Source organism: Biomphalaria glabrata, chromosome 6 (genome assembly GCF_947242115.1).
Source record: "Biomphalaria glabrata chromosome 6, xgBioGlab47.1, whole genome shotgun sequence".
Classification (NCBI taxonomy): domain Eukaryota; kingdom Metazoa; phylum Mollusca; class Gastropoda; family Planorbidae; genus Biomphalaria; species Biomphalaria glabrata.
In genome coordinates, this window is record NC_074716.1 from 50,427,061 (window position 1) to 50,449,303 (window position 22,243).

General features: G+C 38.2%; 1 protein-coding gene across 1 annotated transcript in view; it reads right to left on the reverse strand.

Annotated features, from left to right (window-relative positions):
- LOC106067668 (uncharacterized) overlaps positions 1-22,243 on the reverse strand; it is a 55,100-nt gene that overhangs the window by 25,484 nt on the left and 7,373 nt on the right. Inside the window, exons 3-9 of the mRNA XM_056033843.1 lie at positions 20,228-20,249; positions 11,884-11,985; positions 9,159-9,247; positions 7,583-7,649; positions 5,211-5,315; positions 4,421-4,585; positions 103-194 (exon numbers count right to left, since the gene is read on the reverse strand). Of these exons, the coding sequence (XP_055889818.1) occupies positions 103-194; positions 4,421-4,585; positions 5,211-5,315; positions 7,583-7,649; positions 9,159-9,247; positions 11,884-11,985; positions 20,228-20,249 (642 nt within the window). The remainder of the gene's footprint in view (positions 1-102; positions 195-4,420; positions 4,586-5,210; positions 5,316-7,582; positions 7,650-9,158; positions 9,248-11,883; positions 11,986-20,227; positions 20,250-22,243) is intronic.

Genomic DNA, 22,243 nt, shown 5'->3' on the forward strand with positions numbered 1-22,243 from the left:
TCTAAAAATAGCACTCCTTTTTTCCAGCTATTACAATATTCAGAGATTTTTCCAAACAATACGATACACACACCATAATATGAACTCACTCTATAAACTTACATGACGTTATTCACATTCAGTGACCCTTGAACTTTGTTGATATAGTTTAAAGTGCATCGACCTTCATATGGCGTAACAAGGTAATAACCTGACTAGAGATTAATTAAGAAGAAAAGTTTATATATATTTACACGAAGCAGAGGATGGTCATCTTCCTCACAAGATAGCTTCTAGTGCTTGTTACTATTAATAGTGAATAGTTGTAAAAATTGTGTAATTTTATGAAAAAACTGCTTGCATAATTGATTTAAAAAGTTGAAATTTTCACTTAAAGAAAAGAAAGCCGTTGCTTCAGAACTTTGAATGGTCTAATCTCATGATGTTGGATTTTCACTATCTTTTGTAGTTTACGAGATCTAAACGGGACGGACGGACGACGGACAGACAGAAAAACCACACAAAACTAATAGCGTCTATTCCCCTTTCGGGGAAAGCTAAAAATACAAGTTGCAGATCCGTCGAAATTTTGATAATTTTTTTTTATCTCTTTTGTGGGGAGGAGGGGCCCCGCCTTCCCTCCCCCGAAGCCGGCCCTGATATTAAATGATAACTGGTCGAGTTTGTCTGAAGGGTACCACAATGTGTCAGAACAAGCTGGTCGTTCTGTTAGTTCTTATTCAGTTCCCTACAACCTATTGATACTTTGTACTTTGTTTCAAAGTCGAATCATAGTAACAGGCTTGACCCCTCCCCAGTTATTAGAATTCCACTAACCAATATCGTGATTGATATAAAAAAGGTATAGGCCTACTCTTCAAGGTCAAGGACACAATACTATAAAAGTTTACCTTTTTTGTTTTGCACTTGTTTATGCATGTACTTTAGAAAACATTATGTTAAATTTGGAATATGGCGTAACTAACGTTGTTTTTTTTCTATGTCATACAGCAGGCTTGTCAAACATAGACCACTTTGCATGCGGCCCGCTTGGCCACCTCAAGAATTATCAAAATAATGTTAAATTTTTAAGCGTTTAACAGTCACCACTACTTTTCAGGTAAAATATTTACTACAAAATAAAACGTAACAACCAATTTCGTTGCACATATGTACTATCTCTGAAGGTATCTTTTAAGTTTAGTGTTGATTTGTTAACTTTTTAATTATTATTAATTGTAAATAATCACATTATAAATAAGGCAATATGTTAGAGTTAGACGTACATTTGTCACAAATCATTTAGTGGAGGTGATTTTACTAAGGAGTGTGTCATTAAAGCTGCCAAAGTAATTTGTCCGGAAAAAGGTGAAAGCATTCAAAGAAATAACATTAACTAGGAATATATTGGCAGAGAAAATAAATGACATGTCAGTCAGCTTGCGTAAATAATTAAAGAACAAAATAGTTGAATTCTTTTCATTGGCTCTCGATGAGTCAACTGATGTAACGGGTGTAGCACAGTTGGCTATATTCATAAGGACCTGTGACAGGAATTTTGAGCTACATGAGGAGCTACTTCACTACCTACAACACCACAACGAGCGAGGATGTTTTTTGAGAAATTATAAGAGGTGTTATTACAGTACAATTTACCTTTGGAGCTCTAACCATGATTGGGGTGTCACGAGTCGAGTCTGTGACCTATTTCGACCAGTTTCTAGAAGCTCGAGGTCGAACCAGTGCAAGTGTCCAGCGTAAACAAGTTAATTTTAGGTATCCAATCAAAGAAAGGGGTTAAGGGAAAAAAATAGCACACGTCAGCTTCTAGAAGGTCAAAGCTACTAAAATAATTATCTGAGAAGGTTCCATGATTCTGGAACGTACGATCAAAGAAAGTATAAATTAGGGGAAAGTCAGTTAGACGGGGTCCTCGCATAGTAGTAGTTCTTGTAGAGCGATGGTCCTCGCATAGTAATAGTTCTTGTAGAGCGATGGTCCTCGCTTAGTTATCGCTTAAGTCCTCTCTCAGTAAAGGTTTAGTTAAGTTTTGTGATATTAGCGGGTCCATTTAATTAAAGTTTTATTAGTTGAAGTTGAAGTTATACTAAGTGAAGTTTCATGTATCTTCAAGTTTTATTTATGAAGTATCAAGTCAAGTTGTTATCGAACTGAGCAGTTAATTTGATGTGAAAGTTGAAGAAGTATCATTAAAGAAGTTTTAAGAAAATACAGAGAGATGTTTCTTTCTTCACCTCATATGAATATATCAACTTATTAATACAGTCCTCGGCGTGTTCATTACATGGGGTTAGAAATGGTGTTGGTGCAAAGCTGCTTGCAAAAAATAAGAGAGACTGAAATTTTAAATTTGCTCATTTTCAGTGCAGCATTCACCAAGAAGCATTATGTGCAAAGCAATTACAGTAGCAACAAGTGTTGCTATCAATTTTAGTCGTGACCGTGGCTTAAATTATCGCCATTTTTTAATGTTACGGATGACGTCGGACATTTGATTGTGTCCCCTGCTAAACAGAAGTCCGCTGGCTCTCCTGTCATGAAGTATTGAAGAGATTTTTAGCACTGCGTGAGGAAATGGTATTGTTTCTGAACATGAAAGGTGAACCTGTTGAACATTTCCAAACTGACGAATGTGTTCAGGATTCGGCATTGGCAGTTGGTCCCACTGGTCACCTGCAATGCTTGAATTTGAAACTTCAAAGTAAAGACAAAATTGTCACAACTGCATGTGATGATATGAAGTGCTTTCAAGCAAAGTTACGACTGTGGAAACCACAAATATCAAGAGATAACCTTGTGCTCTTCTCAACGTGATAGGAACTAAAAAGATCAAATACGGATGCAACATTTGGTAAATATTTCCTACACCTGGAATCGTTATCAGATGCTTTCATTTTTGTGACTTTGTTTCATACGAGCAAGAAGTTTCGTTGTTTGTATCTCCATTTTCATTTGATCATGAAAATGCTAATGATGGAATTGTAGTCAGATTTTTAGTTGAAAGCGAAGTATATAGAAGTGGCTGTGCCATAATTTTACAGTTATTTATCTGAACGGTACGTTGAATTTCCGAAATTTGCAGATAGAATTCTTGCTATGTTTGCTACTTTTTCTGTGAGCAGTTCTTTTTTATAATGAAAGCTATAAAAAACAACAACACCTCACCGTTCGAGATTATCTGATTAAAAAAAATTGTCATCAATGCGGAAAATGTCAGTGGCCAATAAAACATCAACCTGACATTAATAAACTTGTATCCCAGAAAAGATGTCAGGCATCAGGACAGCGAAAATAATGCGTAATCATAATAATTTATAATAAACAAAATAACCAATGGACAGGGAGCTTGATTATTATACTGTATTGTATTGTTTCTAATTTACATAAAATAAGTAGGCTATTTATTCCAACTGATTTTTGGCTCCAGGCCATAGTAAGTTTTTATCCGGTGCATACCCCTTAATGAGTTTGACATGCCTGTCATACAGAAAATAATGCAACTAAAAAAAAAAGTGTTTGTACAATACTCCAAAATGTCGTAAAAGGTTCTTTAAAGTACAAATATTCTAAATGCTTTTATATGGCGAATCTTTCATATTTATTGGAATACATTTACGTTGGAACAGTCTTTGACCTACTCATCATTTTTTAAATGGTATGCGTTTTTTTTTTTTTTGTGTGTGCAATTTCATGTGGTGCCGCAAGGCTTGACAGAATGGCATCACTTGTAGATTGCTTCTAACTTTGAGAAGATAATTCGCTTCTAACTCATTTACTTGAAACAACAAGCTATACGTCACAGCCAAAGCACGTGGTTGAGATGCCAATTCGTCTTGCGTAAAAGCCAATTAAAACCTACATAGCTTCCGATGGACAGACAACGGTGACGACGCGTGTAATGGGGGAGGGGGTGGTTAAAAGCTAGTAGAGGTGGATAAGAGATCGAATCGGCGCTTAATCTTCTTTTCAGAATTATTTTAAAAATGTTTTGATACAATAAATTATATTTGTGTATGGAACTAAAGAGCCGTATGTGGTGTTGCCGACACCGTCTCAAAGGCACACAAGCAAGCTTTTTTTTTGATACAATAAATTATATTTGTGTATGGAACTAAAGAGCCGTATGTGGTGTTGCCGACACCGTCTCAAAGGCACACAAGCAAGCTTTTTTTTTGATACAATAAATTATATTTGTGTATGGAACTAAAGAGCCGTATGTGGTGTTGCCGACACCGTCTCAAAGGCACACAAGCAAGCTTTTTTTTCTATCAAATTTATTAATTTATACAATCTCTTGGTACGACTACAAAATGTGGTCTATCATGTCTTATTTAGTCTTATTAATTAACTGGATTCAAGTGTAGACTTTCTTGAATAAAAGTATAAAATTATTTAAAATCAAGTACACCTATGTACGTACGTCAGTTTGGAAGGCTGTGATGAGTTTCAGAAAGAATGGTCTCCCCTCGATGTACGACCAGATTTTCATTTCCTTTTGTAGGATGTCTTTTGACTTGTCGCCCTTTCTACTGCATTTCACCCACAGCCATTGATCGTCTGCAAACCGCCATCTTGCCATATAGATCTGCAACGATCGTTTGTATATAGCTGGCATATGAGATAGTTTCGAATTTTAAAGTAATTCTAAAGTTAAAAGATTTATTGATTACATTTTTAGTCCAGGCGTAATGAAAAAAAATATTCATGCAAAGAAAAACTGAAAAAAAGAAATAATTATATGACTATAAGTTTCTAATCTTTTTCATTGCAACACGACGTTACAGTATATCCGGAGACCACTAAGAAAGGATGACGCGAGCGAGTTTTATCGGATTTAGTGGGTGAAGGCTGAGGGATCACTGGTAAAAGTTTAAGAAGCACTGCTCATGGGGCCGCCCCCAACATAAATGGACTGGTAAAAGTTTAAGAAGCACTGCTTCATGGGGCCGCCCCCAACATAAATGAACTGGTAAAAGTTTAAGAAGCACTGCTTCATGGGGCCGCCCCCAACATAAATGGACTGGTAAAAGTTTAAGAAGCACTGCTCATGGGGCCGCCCCCAACATAAACGGACTGGAAAAAAAAGTCAATGATACACAAGAGAGCCATTCGAAATAATATTTCACCATTGACCAAGTCGTAATGAAGCTAGAGGCGACTTATAATTAGAAATTGGGAGCTACATCAAATAACTAGGGCATAAAGCTTACAGCGGCATGGCTTCTCAAGTCTAGAATGTAAGCGAATGTAAGGACATCTGTTGCATGGACGGCCTTGTGATTTTGTTCCGTTGTTTCGGCTGCAAACTTTTGTTTCTGGAAAGGAAACAAACTCTAAAATGTTGGATTCACTTACTCCTGGTTTTCGAAACGAATAAAGAAGCCAAAAGTCAAGTAACAATGCCAGTGACGCACTCTTTATTGAGATGAAAAAATAGAAGTAAATTAAAACAAGAAAAATATATAAAATACTTTTTAGAAAAAAAAAACGAATCTTGTATTAAGCGTTGTTGTATCAATTAGTTTGGATCAGTCGTGTCATTCAATTTTTAATAGATCTAGACTAACAATAATAAGTCTGTGCGATTAGAAATATTTAAACCAGTTTTTTTTTATTTAGCGCAATTTCATGCTTTTAGCTTTCTCAATAGGCGACGCTCCAATCACTTGTCTGGACTATGTGAAGGGAATGGAAGGAGTAAGAGGGGGGCATATGGTTGATTGCTTTTTAGATGTATTTCTAAAGCTAGAAGGTGAATTCCAATTAGAATTCGAGGTCTAAGGCTTCCTCAAGCAAATACATTAACTACTGACCTATAGAGATGCTTTTGAAAATAGAAGGGTTTAAATTTATCTATTGTTAGTTTCAAATTCTCTCTACAAAGTATAAAGGGGACTAATTTAACTTACACTGGTACTACCTTATCAGTCAAGTACAATTTTTTTCCCTTGTTCACTTAATCGAGATACTAAACAAAATAATTATTTACCAATATTTAGTGAAATAATAATTTATTTGTTTAAAATTGATTCTTGTGTTGTCAGGTAAAAAAAAATAATTGTGCAAAATTTTGGCTTGGTCCGAGATAAGGTGTCGGAGAAAGAGCAAACTTTTTTACCAGACAGACAGACAGACAGACAGACATAGTGAGTTGACATAAACATTGTAATAAAAATTAGTAAAAAATCCGTGAGATTCATTTAGTTTTTCTATAAATAAATTAATTAATTACTAACATGCCTGGTCAAATATATACAAGTGCGCATTCTTTCCAAGTACCATTAGAAAGTCGAATAGGTTGCTTGAATCAGCCAGAAATACCAACGACTCTGTTAACCGTAGGCCACAGAAACAGATGACCTTTACATCATCTGAGCTACAGACCACAAGGTCTGAAAGGGGGAACTACCAACGACTCCGCAGATTTTAAGTCTCTACTTTACATTCACGACAGGGGCGTAGCTAGGACTTTTCCATCATTTGGGGGCCCAGGGGGCCCGACCTGTTTGGGGGCCCGTGCATTTTGAGTAATAGTTAATATTTAATGTAAAAAAAAACACTCATTAGGGGCCCCCTCTCAAGTGGGGGCCCGGGGGGGATTTTAAAAATTCTCCCCCTCCTCCCCCCACCCTAGCTACGCCACTGATTTACGACTAGATTAACACTTGGATACGCGTAGGACGTATTTATCTTTTCTTTTGAAGTAACGTCTGTATGTTACGTGCGCAGCATAGTGTGACTGGGAGATAGTGCGCATGCGTGTTGAAAGAGGAAGATAGAGAGGATTCCGTAATGGAGTCATGTAAACGAAGATCTAATTGACATTTTACTATTTGTTGTATCAAGATTAAAGTCCGCAATAGGCTCATTTACATACTATATATACGAGTCCGTTTGGTGTATGATTAACTCTTAAAACGCGAGTGGTAGTTTAGCCTCTAAACATCAGAATTGCGTATGCACTCATTGTAAAACAGTTCAGCACTTTAAGGGTTAAGAGTCTCATTTGCTCGTAATGTCTGTAATTTATAAGATGTTTGTTAAAAGGGGAAGGAATGGACGATTTTAAACGCCGTTAACTTCGAAACTCAATGTGACCCGTTCAATATCATCCCGAAAGGATTTAAGCCACTTGGAAACTATTTTGTAGCATAAATTGTAGCATAAAATGTAGCATAAGTTGTAGCATAAATTGTAGCCTAGTTTGTGTGTTTTCAACATCTACTTTTAAAAAACGCTTGTTTTATTGTTTTTCAGTCCAAAGACGAAAAAAAAGTAGCCTTGGCACGAATTTAACGGGAAGCTATATCAGACATTCACAACAGGCCTATATCACGGGCGTCTGCATCCGTCACCGAAAATATAGTACCAGCTTGATGTGCTCGGCTTTGCCCTTCTTCTGTTCGTAATAATCTAACCTATTTAACATGTAAATCATAAAATATTAAAAAAACATATAAACTCATCACTTTTTCATTTCCTTTCTTTTAGGCAGGCCATTCACCTAACGGCTAGCCTAAACAATGGCAGAAGCACACGCACAGGAATATAAAATATTAACCCTAACCTTTCAAAGACTCACCGTCAGTACGTCTTGGACAGACGGAATCTCCAAGTCTGCCTGGAAAGCTGTTGATAACGATGGGTAGCTGGGATGTCGAAATGTAAGAGTTAATTACAGAATTAGAAACTCGAGGCTTCCTCAAGCAAATATATTAACTATGAAACTATAGAAATGCTTTTGAAAATAGAAGGGTTTATACTTACCTTATTGTTAGTTTCAAATTTAGTCTACAAAGAAAAAGGGGGACTAATTCAACTTACACTGGTACTACCTTGCCAGTCAAGTACAATATCTTTCCCTTGTTCACTTGTTCGAGATACAGAATTAAGATTCACTAAAAAAAATGTTCCCCGTTCACGCCTTGCGATCTATAGGGGAAGATGATGTTAAGGCCATCTGTTTCTTTGGCCAACGGTTAACAAGCAGGGCGTCATGTGGCCAGCACAACGACCAACCGCCTTTACTATTCCCAACTAAAGTCAGGTATCCATTAGAGCTGGGTGGACTCGGGACGCCCTAAAAAATCCCGAATTTCAAAATCTTCACCGAGATTCGAACTCAGGACCTCCAGGTTCTGAAGCCAAGCGCTTAACCTTTAGCCACCGCGCCCCCTACAAGTTTACATGAAACTGGTTTATGAGATCTTATTTCATCTTATATACTACAGACGTTACTTCAAAAAAAAAAGAAAATGATTATGTCCTACGCGTCATGCATCTCGTCATACATGTTAATAACCAATGACTTAAATTCTGCCAGAAAAACAGACACATGGGAGGACCTCAGAAAAACAGACGTATATGGGAGGACCTCAGAAAAACAGACGTATATGGGAGGACCTCAGAAAAACAGACATATATGGGAGGACCTCAAAAAAACAGACGTATATGGGAGGACCTCAGAAAAACAGACATATAAGGGAGGACCTCAGAAAAACAGACATAAGGGAGGACCTCAGAAAAACAGACATATATGGGAGGACCTCAGAAAAGAGTAGAGCATCTTAATAAAAGGTTATAAACTATACCATGGTCAAGAAATTGTTCAGTGACTGTGGGCTAGTGACACCACAGGAAGTATCACTCACATTTTATCAGGCCTCAGGCCTTACACCTCGCAACGTATCACCTTTTTATATCTGTTGTTTGTTTGTAAAATGTTTGACATGTTTCGGATGTTTCTTCAGAGTTGAAGATAGTTTACTTCCTAGTCCAAACCTCCCGCAGGACGACGGGGGATGGGAGCGGGCAGGGTTTGAACCCTCGACCGTCGATAAATCCGAACGACAGTCCAGCGCGCAAACCGCACGACCAGGCAGCCATCCGAGACACATCTCAAGTAAAAATACAAAGGACAATTCAAGCCAATATATTTCGGTCTCGAGACCGATTGCAGATCATTATTATTAAAATGTATTAAAATTTCGGTAAAGTCGATCTTAAACTATCCAAATGTACGCTGAGATAAGTTACTCATTTACATCTACTCTCGAGTGATTACAAATAAAATCACTAGTGGTTTCAAAGCATAAATGCAGGGGGACAATCAATCATAGAATTAAAGTAACATTTTACGTAATAACTGAGTTACGTACCCTAAACGTTTAAATATCTCCCTTCTTAGGCTAAGAGACATTCCTGTCGCAGTTGTCGAGTTTAGAGACGACATACTTCCAATAGACGACTGTCAAAAATTCAAAAATTATAATTAATTCACATGGTCTACGAAACAAAACAAAACATAAAAAATTACGCAGAGCGAAAGAGTGATGTAACTACAAAAAATTGATCTATCCGGTTTTTACAAAGTCTGTGTGTCTGTCTGTCTGTAACAATTTGTGTACTTGTTATTTGTATAAGATCTGAACGAAGTGGTCGTCTCCTTTCCATTAGGAATAAAACAGACAGTTTTAAAAACTCCTTCATCCTATTTCATTCAGAGTGTTACAAGATCAGCTGTCGTCATCGAGAAGTACATAGAGGTCAAATTCATAAAGCGCTGGTTGTGAGTGTGAATGTGTTTCGTGTGTGAATGTGGTTCGTATTTGCATCTATTATGTTATTGTTACAGTAGTTACGCTGAGGTTGTCAATTGTAGTCAAACTGAATGTCCATTTGATTGGATCAATAAAAATTATCTTATCGTATCTTATCTTTCTATTCTTTACCATTGTAATGAATTTGCACAATTATTCATTGAATCAATTTAAACAAAAAAAAAACAAATTAACTAATTAGTGGTTATAAATTTTGTTTCATACCGGGTATTGAAAAGGGGAAATAAATCTTTAAGTATAGAGAACTGTGTAAATGTGCAGTTCTTTCCCTTATATATATATATGCTTTTTTAAAAACTATTTTTATATATTTTGCTTTCTTTTCCGACTTTCTCTCCTTCTCCAAGAAATTGATCTAATTATATTAGTTTTAAATCGCCCGGACCTGACTCTATTACGCGTGCTAATTAGCAAGGTCAATATATACCATGTTGGTAATACTGGATTTCATTTTTTGTTTTCGTAAGTTTGCCCATTGTAACTTATAATGTAAAGTTAGCAACAATTCCTAGCCAACAGATAGCCTAGTCGACCGATTCCCTGATACGCTTATATATTATTCTATAGAGATTTCCATAATTAAATTAAACAGTCACAATCCACACAATCCTGATGCAGTCCCAGCTGCGATGGGCAGGTCATGTCTACAGAATGGAAGACCACCGCATCCCAAAACGACTCTTGTATGGCCAACTAAGCGAAGGAAAGCGCTCGCAAGGTGGGCAAAGAAAGCGCTTCAGGGACACCCTCAAAGCTTCTCTGAAGGCGTTCAGCATAGACCCTGGCACCTGGGAGACAGAGGCACATGAGAGAGCATCATGGCGTCGCGCTGTGAAAACTGGCGCACAGGTTGCTGAGGAAAAAAGAACAATGCTGGCAGAAGAAAAACGCCAGAAAAGAAAAGCAAGACAAACGACACTAGCTCCAGATGGAATAACCTGCCCAGTGTGCGGCCGAACATTGCGGGCTCACATAGGTCTCACCAGCCACATGAGGAGGCATAAAACCCCAGTGCAAAGCCCTCAGCCCCCTGGATGACAAAGTGGTCATCATCGAGCCACGATGGACGAAACTATACATAGAGATTTCCATCATTAAATTAAACAGTGGGATGTGTGGCCGAGAGGCTAAGTACGCTTGAGCATGGGCTCGAGGGGGCTCTTGGTTCGACACCTGACTGGAGCAGAGTTGTGTTTACTAAGCGCCTAAAGGCAGAACGAAAAACCTTCTCCTAGATACCCTCTCCCCCTCCCATTAGTCAACTAATGGGATTGGACCGTAGCGCTCTGGGCTATAAGCATGAAAGTTGCGCTATATAAGTTGTTTTTTTTTTTTTAAGTAATCCGCACCTTGTTGACTCTTGAGGATTTTAAGGGTTAAAAGAAACATTACATTTTGTGAGCATTACAAACCAGTCACAAGAGGAACAGTTGAGAACGTAATATGGAGAAATATGGAGGTAACATAATGGAACCTAAAGAAAAAAATGTCGGATTGGTAGGGAGAGATTTTGAAAAAGTCAATGTCAAGGACGCTGTGTTAAAATATATCTGTTGCCAACTTAAGACTTTTTACAATTGCATTACGCTAGACACTATTATGATTTCGTCATCCTCACCGCGTAGCCTCCAAACCAATCGCTAACTTCTTCTTACCGTCACCTTGGAAACACACACACGGAAACACACACCCTAAAAACGCTCCTTATACTCTCAACCCCCCAAAAAAACACTTACTAAGCTATCTCAGACTGATGGCAGACCTTACAAAAATTGCGAAACCTAATTAAATGTATGCTAGAGAGCCCCCCTCCCCCCGTTCAAACTTTTTTTTTTTTACAAAAGCAACAATTTCTACTAATTAGATTATAAGCCTGTATATCAGCAATTAATATACAACATGCATAAGGGGCAGCTTAAATGCAATAGGCGCCAGTGGGTTAATTAAAATTACGTCAATCGTACGATGAACTAAATACGTTAACCCTCCAACTCCTACATCTTTAAAAGCCCGAGACTAGAACCATGACTGATAGTGACATGCTAAATGTACATTGCGGGCCCCCCCCCCCTGCCATGCGCGAGGCCCAATATCGGAGCAAACGGTCAAATCGTCCCAGGTCCAGCCCTGCCTCGAACTGATTTATAGTTGCTCAACTAGGTGAAACGAAAGATCGTCTGCGCTTGTGTTCGAATTAAATTCGTCACGACACGACAACACAAGCTAGTATCATCGTTTAGAAATAAAATGTTTGCCATCTTACCTTGCGTATACACCGGAACCAGGTTTGTATCTTCTTGGCGACAAGGCTTGCCGGGGAACAACACAGGAACCAACGAGAAGCTGCCGTCTGCTCACAGTCTAACTGGATTTGAATTATAGACCTCTAAACATTGAGATGCAGTTTCTTTTCCGTCACAATTATTTAAAGGGAGTTAATGCAGTCTTTTAGGAATACTGATATTAAAATAGGTAACTGTAATTTAAATGTTTTGCCAGTCATTTTAATATTGCCCTTAGTGTCAAAGGATTGCCATACTTGTTATTCCCTACCAACTATAAGAAAAATAATGTTGAAGAAGTTTAATCAGCTTACAGTTTAGATTAACAAAATATAAGTAAACTATTATATATACATGTGTTTGCGTTCATTGTTGGGATTAGTTCCCCTATTTATAGTCATAAATCTAGATATTTGTCATATCTGACAATCAAATACTGTGGATTCAATGGACAAAAAAGGAATCAGGGGATTATTTTAAATTATTACTGATTTATTTTCCTATTGTAAACCTGCCAGTTGTGTGGTCATGTTAGTCACATTGTGATGTACTTTAGATTGCTTATCTTATATACTACAGACGTCACTTCAAAAAAAAAAAAAAGAAGATGATTACGTCCTACATTCAGTCATGCATATTAACCAACGACTTAAATTCTGCCAAGTCACTGGTGATCCTGGCTAGCTCAGGCAACCCATTTCATGCTCTAATAGCACTAGGGAAGAAGTAGCATTTGTACAAATTTGATCTGGCATATGGGACGAGGAATGTACCTTTATCTTAGTGTCTTTCAGGGTATTTTATTAAATTTTGTTTTGTAAAATGTTTGTTTGTAAAATGTTTTACATGTTTCGGATGTTCCTTCAGAGTTGAAGATAGTTTACTTCCTAGTCCAAACCTCCCGCTGGACGACGGGGGATGGGAGCGGGCAGGGTTTGAACCCTCGACCGTCGATAAATCCGAACGACAGTCCAGCGCACAAACCGCACGACCAGGCAGCCATTCAGTTTTTGTATTTGAAGATTATGGTTCAGTGTTTTATGTATAATTGCTACTTTACTTTTGAGTCTTCTGTCCTGAAGGCTTTCTAAATTTAGTGATTTTACTAAGGGTGTTACTCTAGTCAAATGTCAATATTCATTTGTTTTGAATCTCACTGCTCTATTTTGTGTCTGTTCCAGTTTCTTGATGTTTTCTTGAGTTGAGGTGTCCCAAACGGAGGATGCATATTCTATCATTGGCCTAACCAAGGTTAAATAACATTTTAGTTTTATGTTCTTATTTGATTTATAGAAATTTCTTTTAATAAATCCTAATGCTTTGTTCGATTTGTTTATTGTTTCATCAATATGTGGATTCCATGATAGTTTTTCATTTATTATGTCCAAACAACACAAGACTCAGATATTTTACAAAGAGACATAGATGAATTATTTTATTATTATTATTATTGTATCTGTATTATATAAGATAAGATAAGATAATGTACGACGATTTGAAGTAAGATCCGGAACTTTAACTATATTGACGTCAAACACGTCTCCTTTTATGTTACAATTTGATCTGAGAAAATGAATTGACGGATAGAGGGAATTACACGAAAAATGATAAAAGAAGGGAGAGTATCCCTTTCATTATAAGAATCGTGATACTTTATTTGGTGACCGGTCATTTCATCCCCGGTCACTTCATCCCCGGTCACTTCATCCCCGGTCATTTCATCCCCGGTCACTTCATCCCCGGTCACTTCATCCCCGGTCATTTCATCCCCTGGTCACTTCATCCCCTGGTCACTTCATCCCCCGGTCACTTCATCCCCGGTCATTTCATCCCCAATTAAATATTTTATATATAAATATGATTATGTAGAATGCTTTTTGACATTTTATGACTTGTTACTAATGCGTTTATAGTGTTTCCTCTTCCACTTTGTTTTCTGAGTGAGAAATCTTATAATATATTGTAAATCTGGGTGTGTACTTAGCTATAGTGCATCTATCGGATGCGGAGGTTGTAATATCATAATATTATCCGGATCGAAGGTCAAGGTTTGGTGGAAGTAGTAAAAAATCATTTGTGAGATAGAAGTGCGATTACAATAATTATGATCATGCCGCTGATAACTTATCATCAAAGGCCAAGGTGTGGTGAAAGTACGACAATGTTTCACTTTATTTTATTTTTCAATCGCTCTTTCTTGAAAATGGGCGCGTCATTTTTAGCCTTGAAATAAGGTTTTATTTTTTTCTAATAAAGGTGGAGTTCACCCATCCTTGTAATATCATGTCGATTGTATAAGTTTTGCTTTAATTCCTTTTAAACATTAACGTGTTACAATTTTGTCATTTAAATAAAAAATGAATCAATTAAATATTGCTCATTTCATGATTTTTTAAATTACAATTTGTTAGAAAAAAATGATCAGATGATGAAAATATCAGGGGATGAAATGACCGGGGATGAAGTGACCAGGGGATGAAATGACCGGGGATGAAGTGACCGGGGGATGAAGTGACCAGGGGATGAAGTGACCAGAGGATGAAATGACCGGGGATGAAGTGACCGGGGATGAAGTGACCGGCGATGAAATGACCGGGGATGAAGTGACCGGGGATGAAGTGACCGGGGATGAAATGACCGGGAACCCTTTATTTATGGGTTATCTTTCTTTACATCAATGAGATTATCTGCAACGGGGAATTCTTTGCAAACTCATTACAGTTTCCATGGGCCTGATTTAACTAAGTGGAGGCCCCGGGGGTGGGGGGTGGGAGAAGTATTTTTGTGGAGATCTGCTCTCTATTAAATCCGAACCTGTGGTCAGGTTCAATATAGATCTTAGAGGATTATCTTTGGCCGACTAGACACAGTTGGACCGACTATAAGTTGTTCTCTGCGGCAGTGATGACATAGCTTACATATAATTTTACTTGTATGATTGTAGAAAAAGAATCACTATTCATTAATTGAGACGATTGCTGGCTTCAATCATGTCATAGGCCAGTATGTCTGAGCTAGTGGCTAATAATAGGAAACATCTATGACAAAATGTGTACAAGTGCTCCTTCTTCCCTAGCGCTATTAGAGCATGGAATGGGTTGCCTGAGCTAGCCAGGAAAACCAGTGACTTGGCAGAATTTAAGACATTGGTTAACATGCTTGACTAAATGCATGACGCGTAGGACGTAATCTTCTTCTTTTTGTGAAGTGACGTCTGTATTTTATAAGATAAGACAAAAGCTCATCCTCATTGCGAATATGAATCTAAATTCATCTTAATAAATTATATTTATAGTTCTCTAAAAGTTTACAATTAGAGTTTATTTACGTTAGCACTGGAATGCAAAAAAAAAATTTGCATAATTAATTATCATAGACACTCCCATGCTAAAAATACTATAAGTGTATAATATCCCTTTACCTAAAGGCCGCCTGAAACGTGAAGGCAAGAGTCTGGACACTATAAATCAGGGGTTCTCAACCTGTGGGTCGCGACCCCCTTGGGGGTCGATTGACGATTTGCCAGGGGTCGCCTAAGACCGTCGAAAATATGGACTGTTATTGTCTATTCTTCTATTGCTGTATGTGTGTGTGTGTGGGGGGGGAGGGGTCGCGGCAGAGTGGGGGATTGTAGAAAGGGTCGCCGAGCATAAAAGGTTGAGAACCGCTGCTATAAATCATTCCTTGTAGTGCAATGAACTTTTTATATATTGACGTATCGAGTGTAGCCGTCATTTGCAGGATAAAACTTGGGTATCTGAGTGTAGCCGTCATTTGCAGGATAAAACTTGGGTATCTGAGTGTAGCAGTCATTTGCAGGATAAAACTTGGGTATCTGAGTGTAGCCGTCATTTGCAGGATAAAACTTGGGTATCTGAGTGTAGCCGTCATTTGCATGATAAAACTTGGGTATCTGAGTGTAGCAGTCATTTGCAGGATAAAACTTGGGTATCTGAGTGTAGCCGTCATTTGCATGATAAAACTTGGGTATCTGAGTGTAGCAGTCATTTGCAGGATAAAACTTGGGTATCTGAGTGTAGCCGTCATTTGCAGGATAAAACTTGGGTATCTGAGTGTAGCAGTCATTTGCAGGATAAAACTTGGGTATCTGAGTGTAGCAGTCATTTGCAGGATAAAACTTGGGTATCTGAGTGTAGCAGTCATTTGCAGGATAAAACTTGGGTATCTGAGTGTAGCCGTCATTTGCAGGATAAAACTTGGGTATCTGAGTGTAGCCGTCATTTGCATGATAAAACTTGGGTATCTGAGTGTAGCAGTCATTTGCAGGATAAAACTTGGGTATCTGAGTGTAGCCGTCATTTGCATGATAAAACTTGGGTATCTGAGTGTAGCAGTCATTTGCAGGATAAAACTTGGGTATCTGAGTGTAGCCGTCATTTGCAGGATAAAACTTGGGTATCTGAGTGTAGCAGTCATTTGCAGGATAAAACTTGGGTATCTGAGTGTAGCCGTCATTTGCATGATAAAACTTGGGTATCTGAGTATAGCAGTCATTTGCAGGATAAAACTTGGGTATCTGAGTGTAGCCGTCATTTGCAGGATAAAACTTGGGTATCTGAGTGTAGCAGTCATTTGCAGGATAAAACTTGGGTATCTGAGTGTAGCAGTCATTTGCAGGATAAAACTTGGGGCAAGGCTTTCACGCGATCAAAGACAAAAAGCTGTCTAGCGTATAAATGACTTTCTCTGCTATACGCGTGCCCATCATTGTAGATGTTCTTGTTTTACGTCTACTGTGTCCAAGTCACTGTGTCCAATATCTGTGTCCAAGTCACTGTGTCCAATATCTGTGTCCAAGTCACTGTGTCTAATATCTGTGTCCAAAGCCACTAAGTTTATAGTCACTGTGTCGCAGTTACTGTTTCCTAGTCATTGTGCCCCACATCTGTATCAAAAGTCACTGTGTCCAAGTCACAGTGTCCCATATCTGTGTCCAAAGTCATGCTAAGTCACAGTGTCCAATTTCCTTGTCCAAAGTTACTGTGAACCAGTCATTTCACCCTACTAACTGTGTCCAAGCCACTGTGCCCTACTCATTGTGTCCAAGTCACTGTGTACCACTCACTGTGTTCAAGTCAGTGTGTCCCATCTCTTAGTCCAAAGTCACTGTGTACAAGTCAATGTGTACAAGTCATTTCCCCCTACCGACTGTGTCCAAACCACTGTGCCCTATTCATTGTGTCCAAGTCACTATGTACCACTCACTGTGTCCAAAGTCACTGTGTACAAGTCAATGTGTACAAGTCATTTCCCCCTACCGACTGTGTTAAAGCCACTGTGCCCTACTCATTTTGTCCAAGTCACTATGTACCACTCATGGTGTCCAAGTCACTGTGTCCATGTTACTGTATCCAAGATAGTGTGTCCAAATCTTTGTACCAGACCGACTGTGTCTACGTCATCATATTCCACTCAATGTCCAAGTCACTGTGTCTAAGTAAGTCTCTGTGTCTAAGTAAGTCTCTGTGTCTAAGTAAGTCTCTGTGTCTAAGTAAGTCTCTGTGTCTAAGTAAGTCTCTGTGTCTAAGTAATTCTCTGTGTCTAAGTAATTCTCTGTGTCTAAGTAAGTCTCCGTGTCCCATAACTGTGTCCTAACCTCAGAGTTGGCTTATTAAAATGCAAAGTAACTCTAAAAAAAATATTTCATTTTTGTCTCAAGAATGTTATAGGGCAAGGGCAGGTCACTCTATGACAAAACACACTTTAAAGCATACGACACTAATCCAAATGTTAGGCACAACATTTGTTATTAATTGTTTTTTTTTTTCTGCAAACTAATTAACAAATAAAGAAAAAAGAAAGAATCTTTATTTTTTTTTGGTTTATTTTAATTTAAATTTCTAAAATTAATTATGCTGGAATTATTCTCTTGCGGCGATCCGCGTTCAGTTAGGTAATTAATTAGGGTCAAAGATTGCACTTTTAATTATGGGTCAATAACTCCCTTCATACCTGCGTGACTTATGCAGTTGATTCCACGTGTCTACCTGCTGCATGGTAAGATGGATGACAGTCATTAACTGGATGTGAATGGACTCTTTGGACTAAGGAAATGAGAGCGGTGCGCACATGCCAGAAATACTATGACTATGGTCAGTGGCGTCACTTGGGGGGTGCGGTCTGCAACTGGTGACACCCATCCTAGTGACGCCACTGACTATGGTAGCTACTGGGCGTGTCGATAAAGGAAGCAGAACGAAATGTTTCAGAAAGTACTAACTTTAAAGAAGTTTTAGTTAAAGCCTTATAAGCGGTGGCTGAGCGATAGAGCGTCTGGGTTTCGAACCGAGGGTCCCGGGTGTGAAGACTGGTTTTTATTTTTTTAACGGATCTTTAGGGCGCCTCTGAGTCCATCTCTAATGGGTACCAAAATTACTTGGGGAAAAGTAAAGTCGGTTGGTCGTTGTGCTGGCCACATAACACCCTCGTTAACCGTGGGCCACAGAATGAGTTTGAGTTTTGAGTTTAGGCACATCGGCACAATTTAGGCCATGTCGTGCCCGTAATCCTTTAAAGATCATTCTCCCTTTACATAACAAGCGCTAAATTCTATACAGTTAAATCATTAAAAAACAAGGTCTATTCACAGTTAAAATAGTAAAGGAAGTAAAAATGTAATAATTTGGTAAAAATGTTATGTAAATATTTTATGTTCACAATTCTTGACTTCATCTGCTCCATCGTTAGGTCTGAAAGGGAAACTTTACTTTTATGTATCCTTCTTCTTATCTTATCCTATATAATACAGACGTTACTTCAAATAAGAAGATGATTACGTCCTACGCGTCATGCATTTAGTCATGCATAACCAATGACTTAAGTTCTGCCAAGTCACTGGTTTTCCTGGCTAGCTCAGGCAACCCCTAGCATATGGGATGAGGAGTGTACCTCTATCTTTGTGTCTTTCAGAGTATTTTATTAAATTTTGTTTTTGTATTTGAAGATTATGGTTCAGTGTTTTATGTATAATTGCAACTTTACTTTTGAGCCTTCTGTCCTGAAGGCTTTCTAAATTTAGTGATTTTACTCAAGGTGTTGCTCTAGTCAAATGTGAATATTCTTTTGTTATGAATCTCACTGCTCTATCCTTAACCATTAACCAGAAACGTCTAGCTACCCCTCCCCCCAACATGGGCATCTATATTATGTTCCTGTTTATAAGAGGCCTGCCGAAGCTTGTTTCCGGGCAGGGCTTGCCTTAGGCCACTGCAACCTATGTGACAGCAGTGGACCCCGCACTTTATAGGTCCCGCGCTAATTCTATGGGTAAGTTATTTAATTAAACAGAAAATCTCCTGAAGTTGCAAAATATACAACAAAAAAAAGGTCATAGATCTAAATTTCTAAAATCTCCTGAAAACTCATAAAAGTCTCCTGAAATATAGACGGCATTGTCATTTCGGGGTGTCATTCAATATGGAAAACTCCAATCCACACGCGAATTTAAAAAAAAAAAACGGCATTATTCAGTACCCGCAACTGTGGTATCCGGCGAAAGAAGCTTCTCGCGTCTCGAAACTAATCCAGAATTACTTGAGCTCAATAATTTACGAAGATAGATTGAACAATTTGACAATTTTTACTATTGAGCGTGATCTATGTAGGAAACAGAAATTTGAGGATATACTGTATGACTTCGCTACATGCAAGGCTCGTAAAGTTAATTTGATCGCGATATTGTACTTAGTAAATAATAAATAAAATGCAAAGACGAATTTATTTTCAAATACACTATCCGTTTCGCACAGGGCCCCGAAACTTTTTACCAGTCATGAGTTGATAAATGCTTTGCAAAAATTGTCCAGTTCCTTTACAACTAATCTTTTGTGGCAGTGTTGGCAGGCGTGTCGAGAGTCGGAAAGCACCGAGTCAATGGACGGATATGGTCCGAGGGTCTTAGTCTGGATACTTCTGGCTTATGTATAGACACGTTCTGTGGCATTTTACGTCTCGAGAGACGATCTTTTCCCTTTGCAACTTCTTGTGTGACTAAAGAGGCCAATCCTTGATACAGAGCTGCGATCGCAGGTTGGGCATATATAATCACCAGGCGCCGTTGCATTTTCACCCTTCTTTCTGCTTCTGTTGTATATGACATCTGCAATCCGTGACCCTTCCTTTATGCTCTCTCTCCATGTGGATCTGTCCAGTGCCACCTCTTCCCAGTTGCCAGTGTCGATGTTGAAGAGCTTCATGTCGCGTTGCCATACATCCGTATAACGTAAAAGTGGGCTACCAGCGGCTCTCCTGCCTTCTATTAGACTCGTCCTAGACTTAGCAATACCACACCACAGAGTTACTTACCTTTTCCTTTCCATCAAGTTCACTGAAAGAGAAATACGATACAGATAGTTAGAAAGGACTACAAAGACTCACTACGCGTGCTGATATTACTGAATAGAACAGACGGGATTTATTACATTGTAAGTTTCTTTTCCCTATTGTCAGATTAAACTACGTGCTTCAATACATTCAAGACCTATTTTAAAACTGATTAGTTTGCCTTTTAAACTGTTGTGTAAGCACTACACATATGCACCAATAGTTAGCCCTCTAATACAGACGTTACTTCAAAACAGAAGATGATTACGTCCCTACGCGTCATGCACTTAGTCATGCATATTAACCAATGACTTAAATTCTGCCTAGTCACTAGCTTTCATGGCTAGCTCAGGCAACCCATTCCATGCTCTAATAGCACTAGGGAAGAAGGAGTATTTGTACAAATTTGTCCTAGCATATGGAAAGAGAAATGTGCCTTTATCTTTGTGTCTTTCAGAGTATTTTATTAAATTTTGTTTTGTATTTGAAGATCATGGTTTAGTGTTTTATGTATAATTGCTACTTTACTTTTGAGTCTTCTATCATATCCTATCCTATCTTATATTCCATATTATAATTGCTACTTTACTTTTGAGTCCTCTATCCTATCCTATCCTATCTTCTATTCCATATTATAATTGCTACTTTACTTTTGAGTCTTCTATCCTATCCTATCTTCTATTCCATATTAGGCGCATATATAGTACACTATATTGTTTAACAGCGCTGTTATAGTTAAGTAATAATATAATTTCATGTGGCAGAGTAGATGAGCACTTTGTATGTTCTCTGAAGGAGATGAGCTCACTACGCAGCAGCCCTCAGTCGGATCCCTGGTCGCCTGAAATAATCACGTGATCCCCTTAACATTAACTTCACGTTAATTTCCAACTAAAGACTGTAAAGTTTTTCTACACAGGTGCCGGAAAAAAGTCTTAAGAATTTTTACATTAAATAGGATTATAAACAAGTTTAATACAAAACTTAAATATTTTAGTAATGAAAAAAAAAAAGGTAAAAAATTAGATATTTCGAAAGGTCGTAATCGAATCTAGATAACTTGACCTATTTAGCTAGTAAGCTTGTAACCTATTTAGTTAATTGGTCAGATATTTAATTAGGTAGTTAGCTGGCCATCTTGTTAACGTATGCTTGCTAGACATTACGAAAGTTATTTTGTTGGTAAAATTAACTAGTTGGCTTGCTATCTTGGTAACTTAGTAGCTAGTTTTTTTAGCTATCTTGTTAGCTAGTTTGCTTGCTATCTTGGTAATCGTGTTAGTTAGTTTTCTAGCTATCTTGCTATCTTGTTTGCTAGTTTGATTGCTATCTTGTTAGCTAGTATGATGGCTATCTTATTACCTAATAAGCTAGTAATCTTGTTAGTTTGCCAGCTAGTGTGCTAGTTTTTTTTTTTTTTTTTTTGTCAGAATATAGAATGTATGCAAAGTGGCTCAACCACTTTCATATGATCAATTCTAAAAATAAAGTGGCAAGAATAAGAAATTGGTTCTTATTACAAATAATCTTCTGTGGGCAAAACCCACAATCTATAAGGCTCCTATATGGCCAGTAAACGGATGTAAAGCAAGTCCTAAGTTGTCGAACAAATCGCTTAAGGGACACCAGCACCATTTGCCTTCTTCTGTCACCTGAAAGATGGAATCAAAATAGAGCATCAGGGCGGCGCGCTGTGAAAACAGAGGACAGGAAAACAGCCTTGGCTTTAAAACAGCGCACGAGAAGAAAATCAAGGCGACTTGCACAAGTTCCAGATGGAATAGCTTGCCCAGTGTGCAGCAGCCAATTTCGGGCCCACAATGTCCTCACAAGCCACCCGAGAACGCACAAAATGCAGTGCAAGGCCCTCAGCCCCCTTGCTGACAAAAGTGGTCATCGTTGTATTACGACGGACGATCTGAGTTATATATTGGCAAATATTGCTAACTTATTTCCTAGTTATATTTTTAGCTATTTTTCCTATAAGCTATTTTTTGT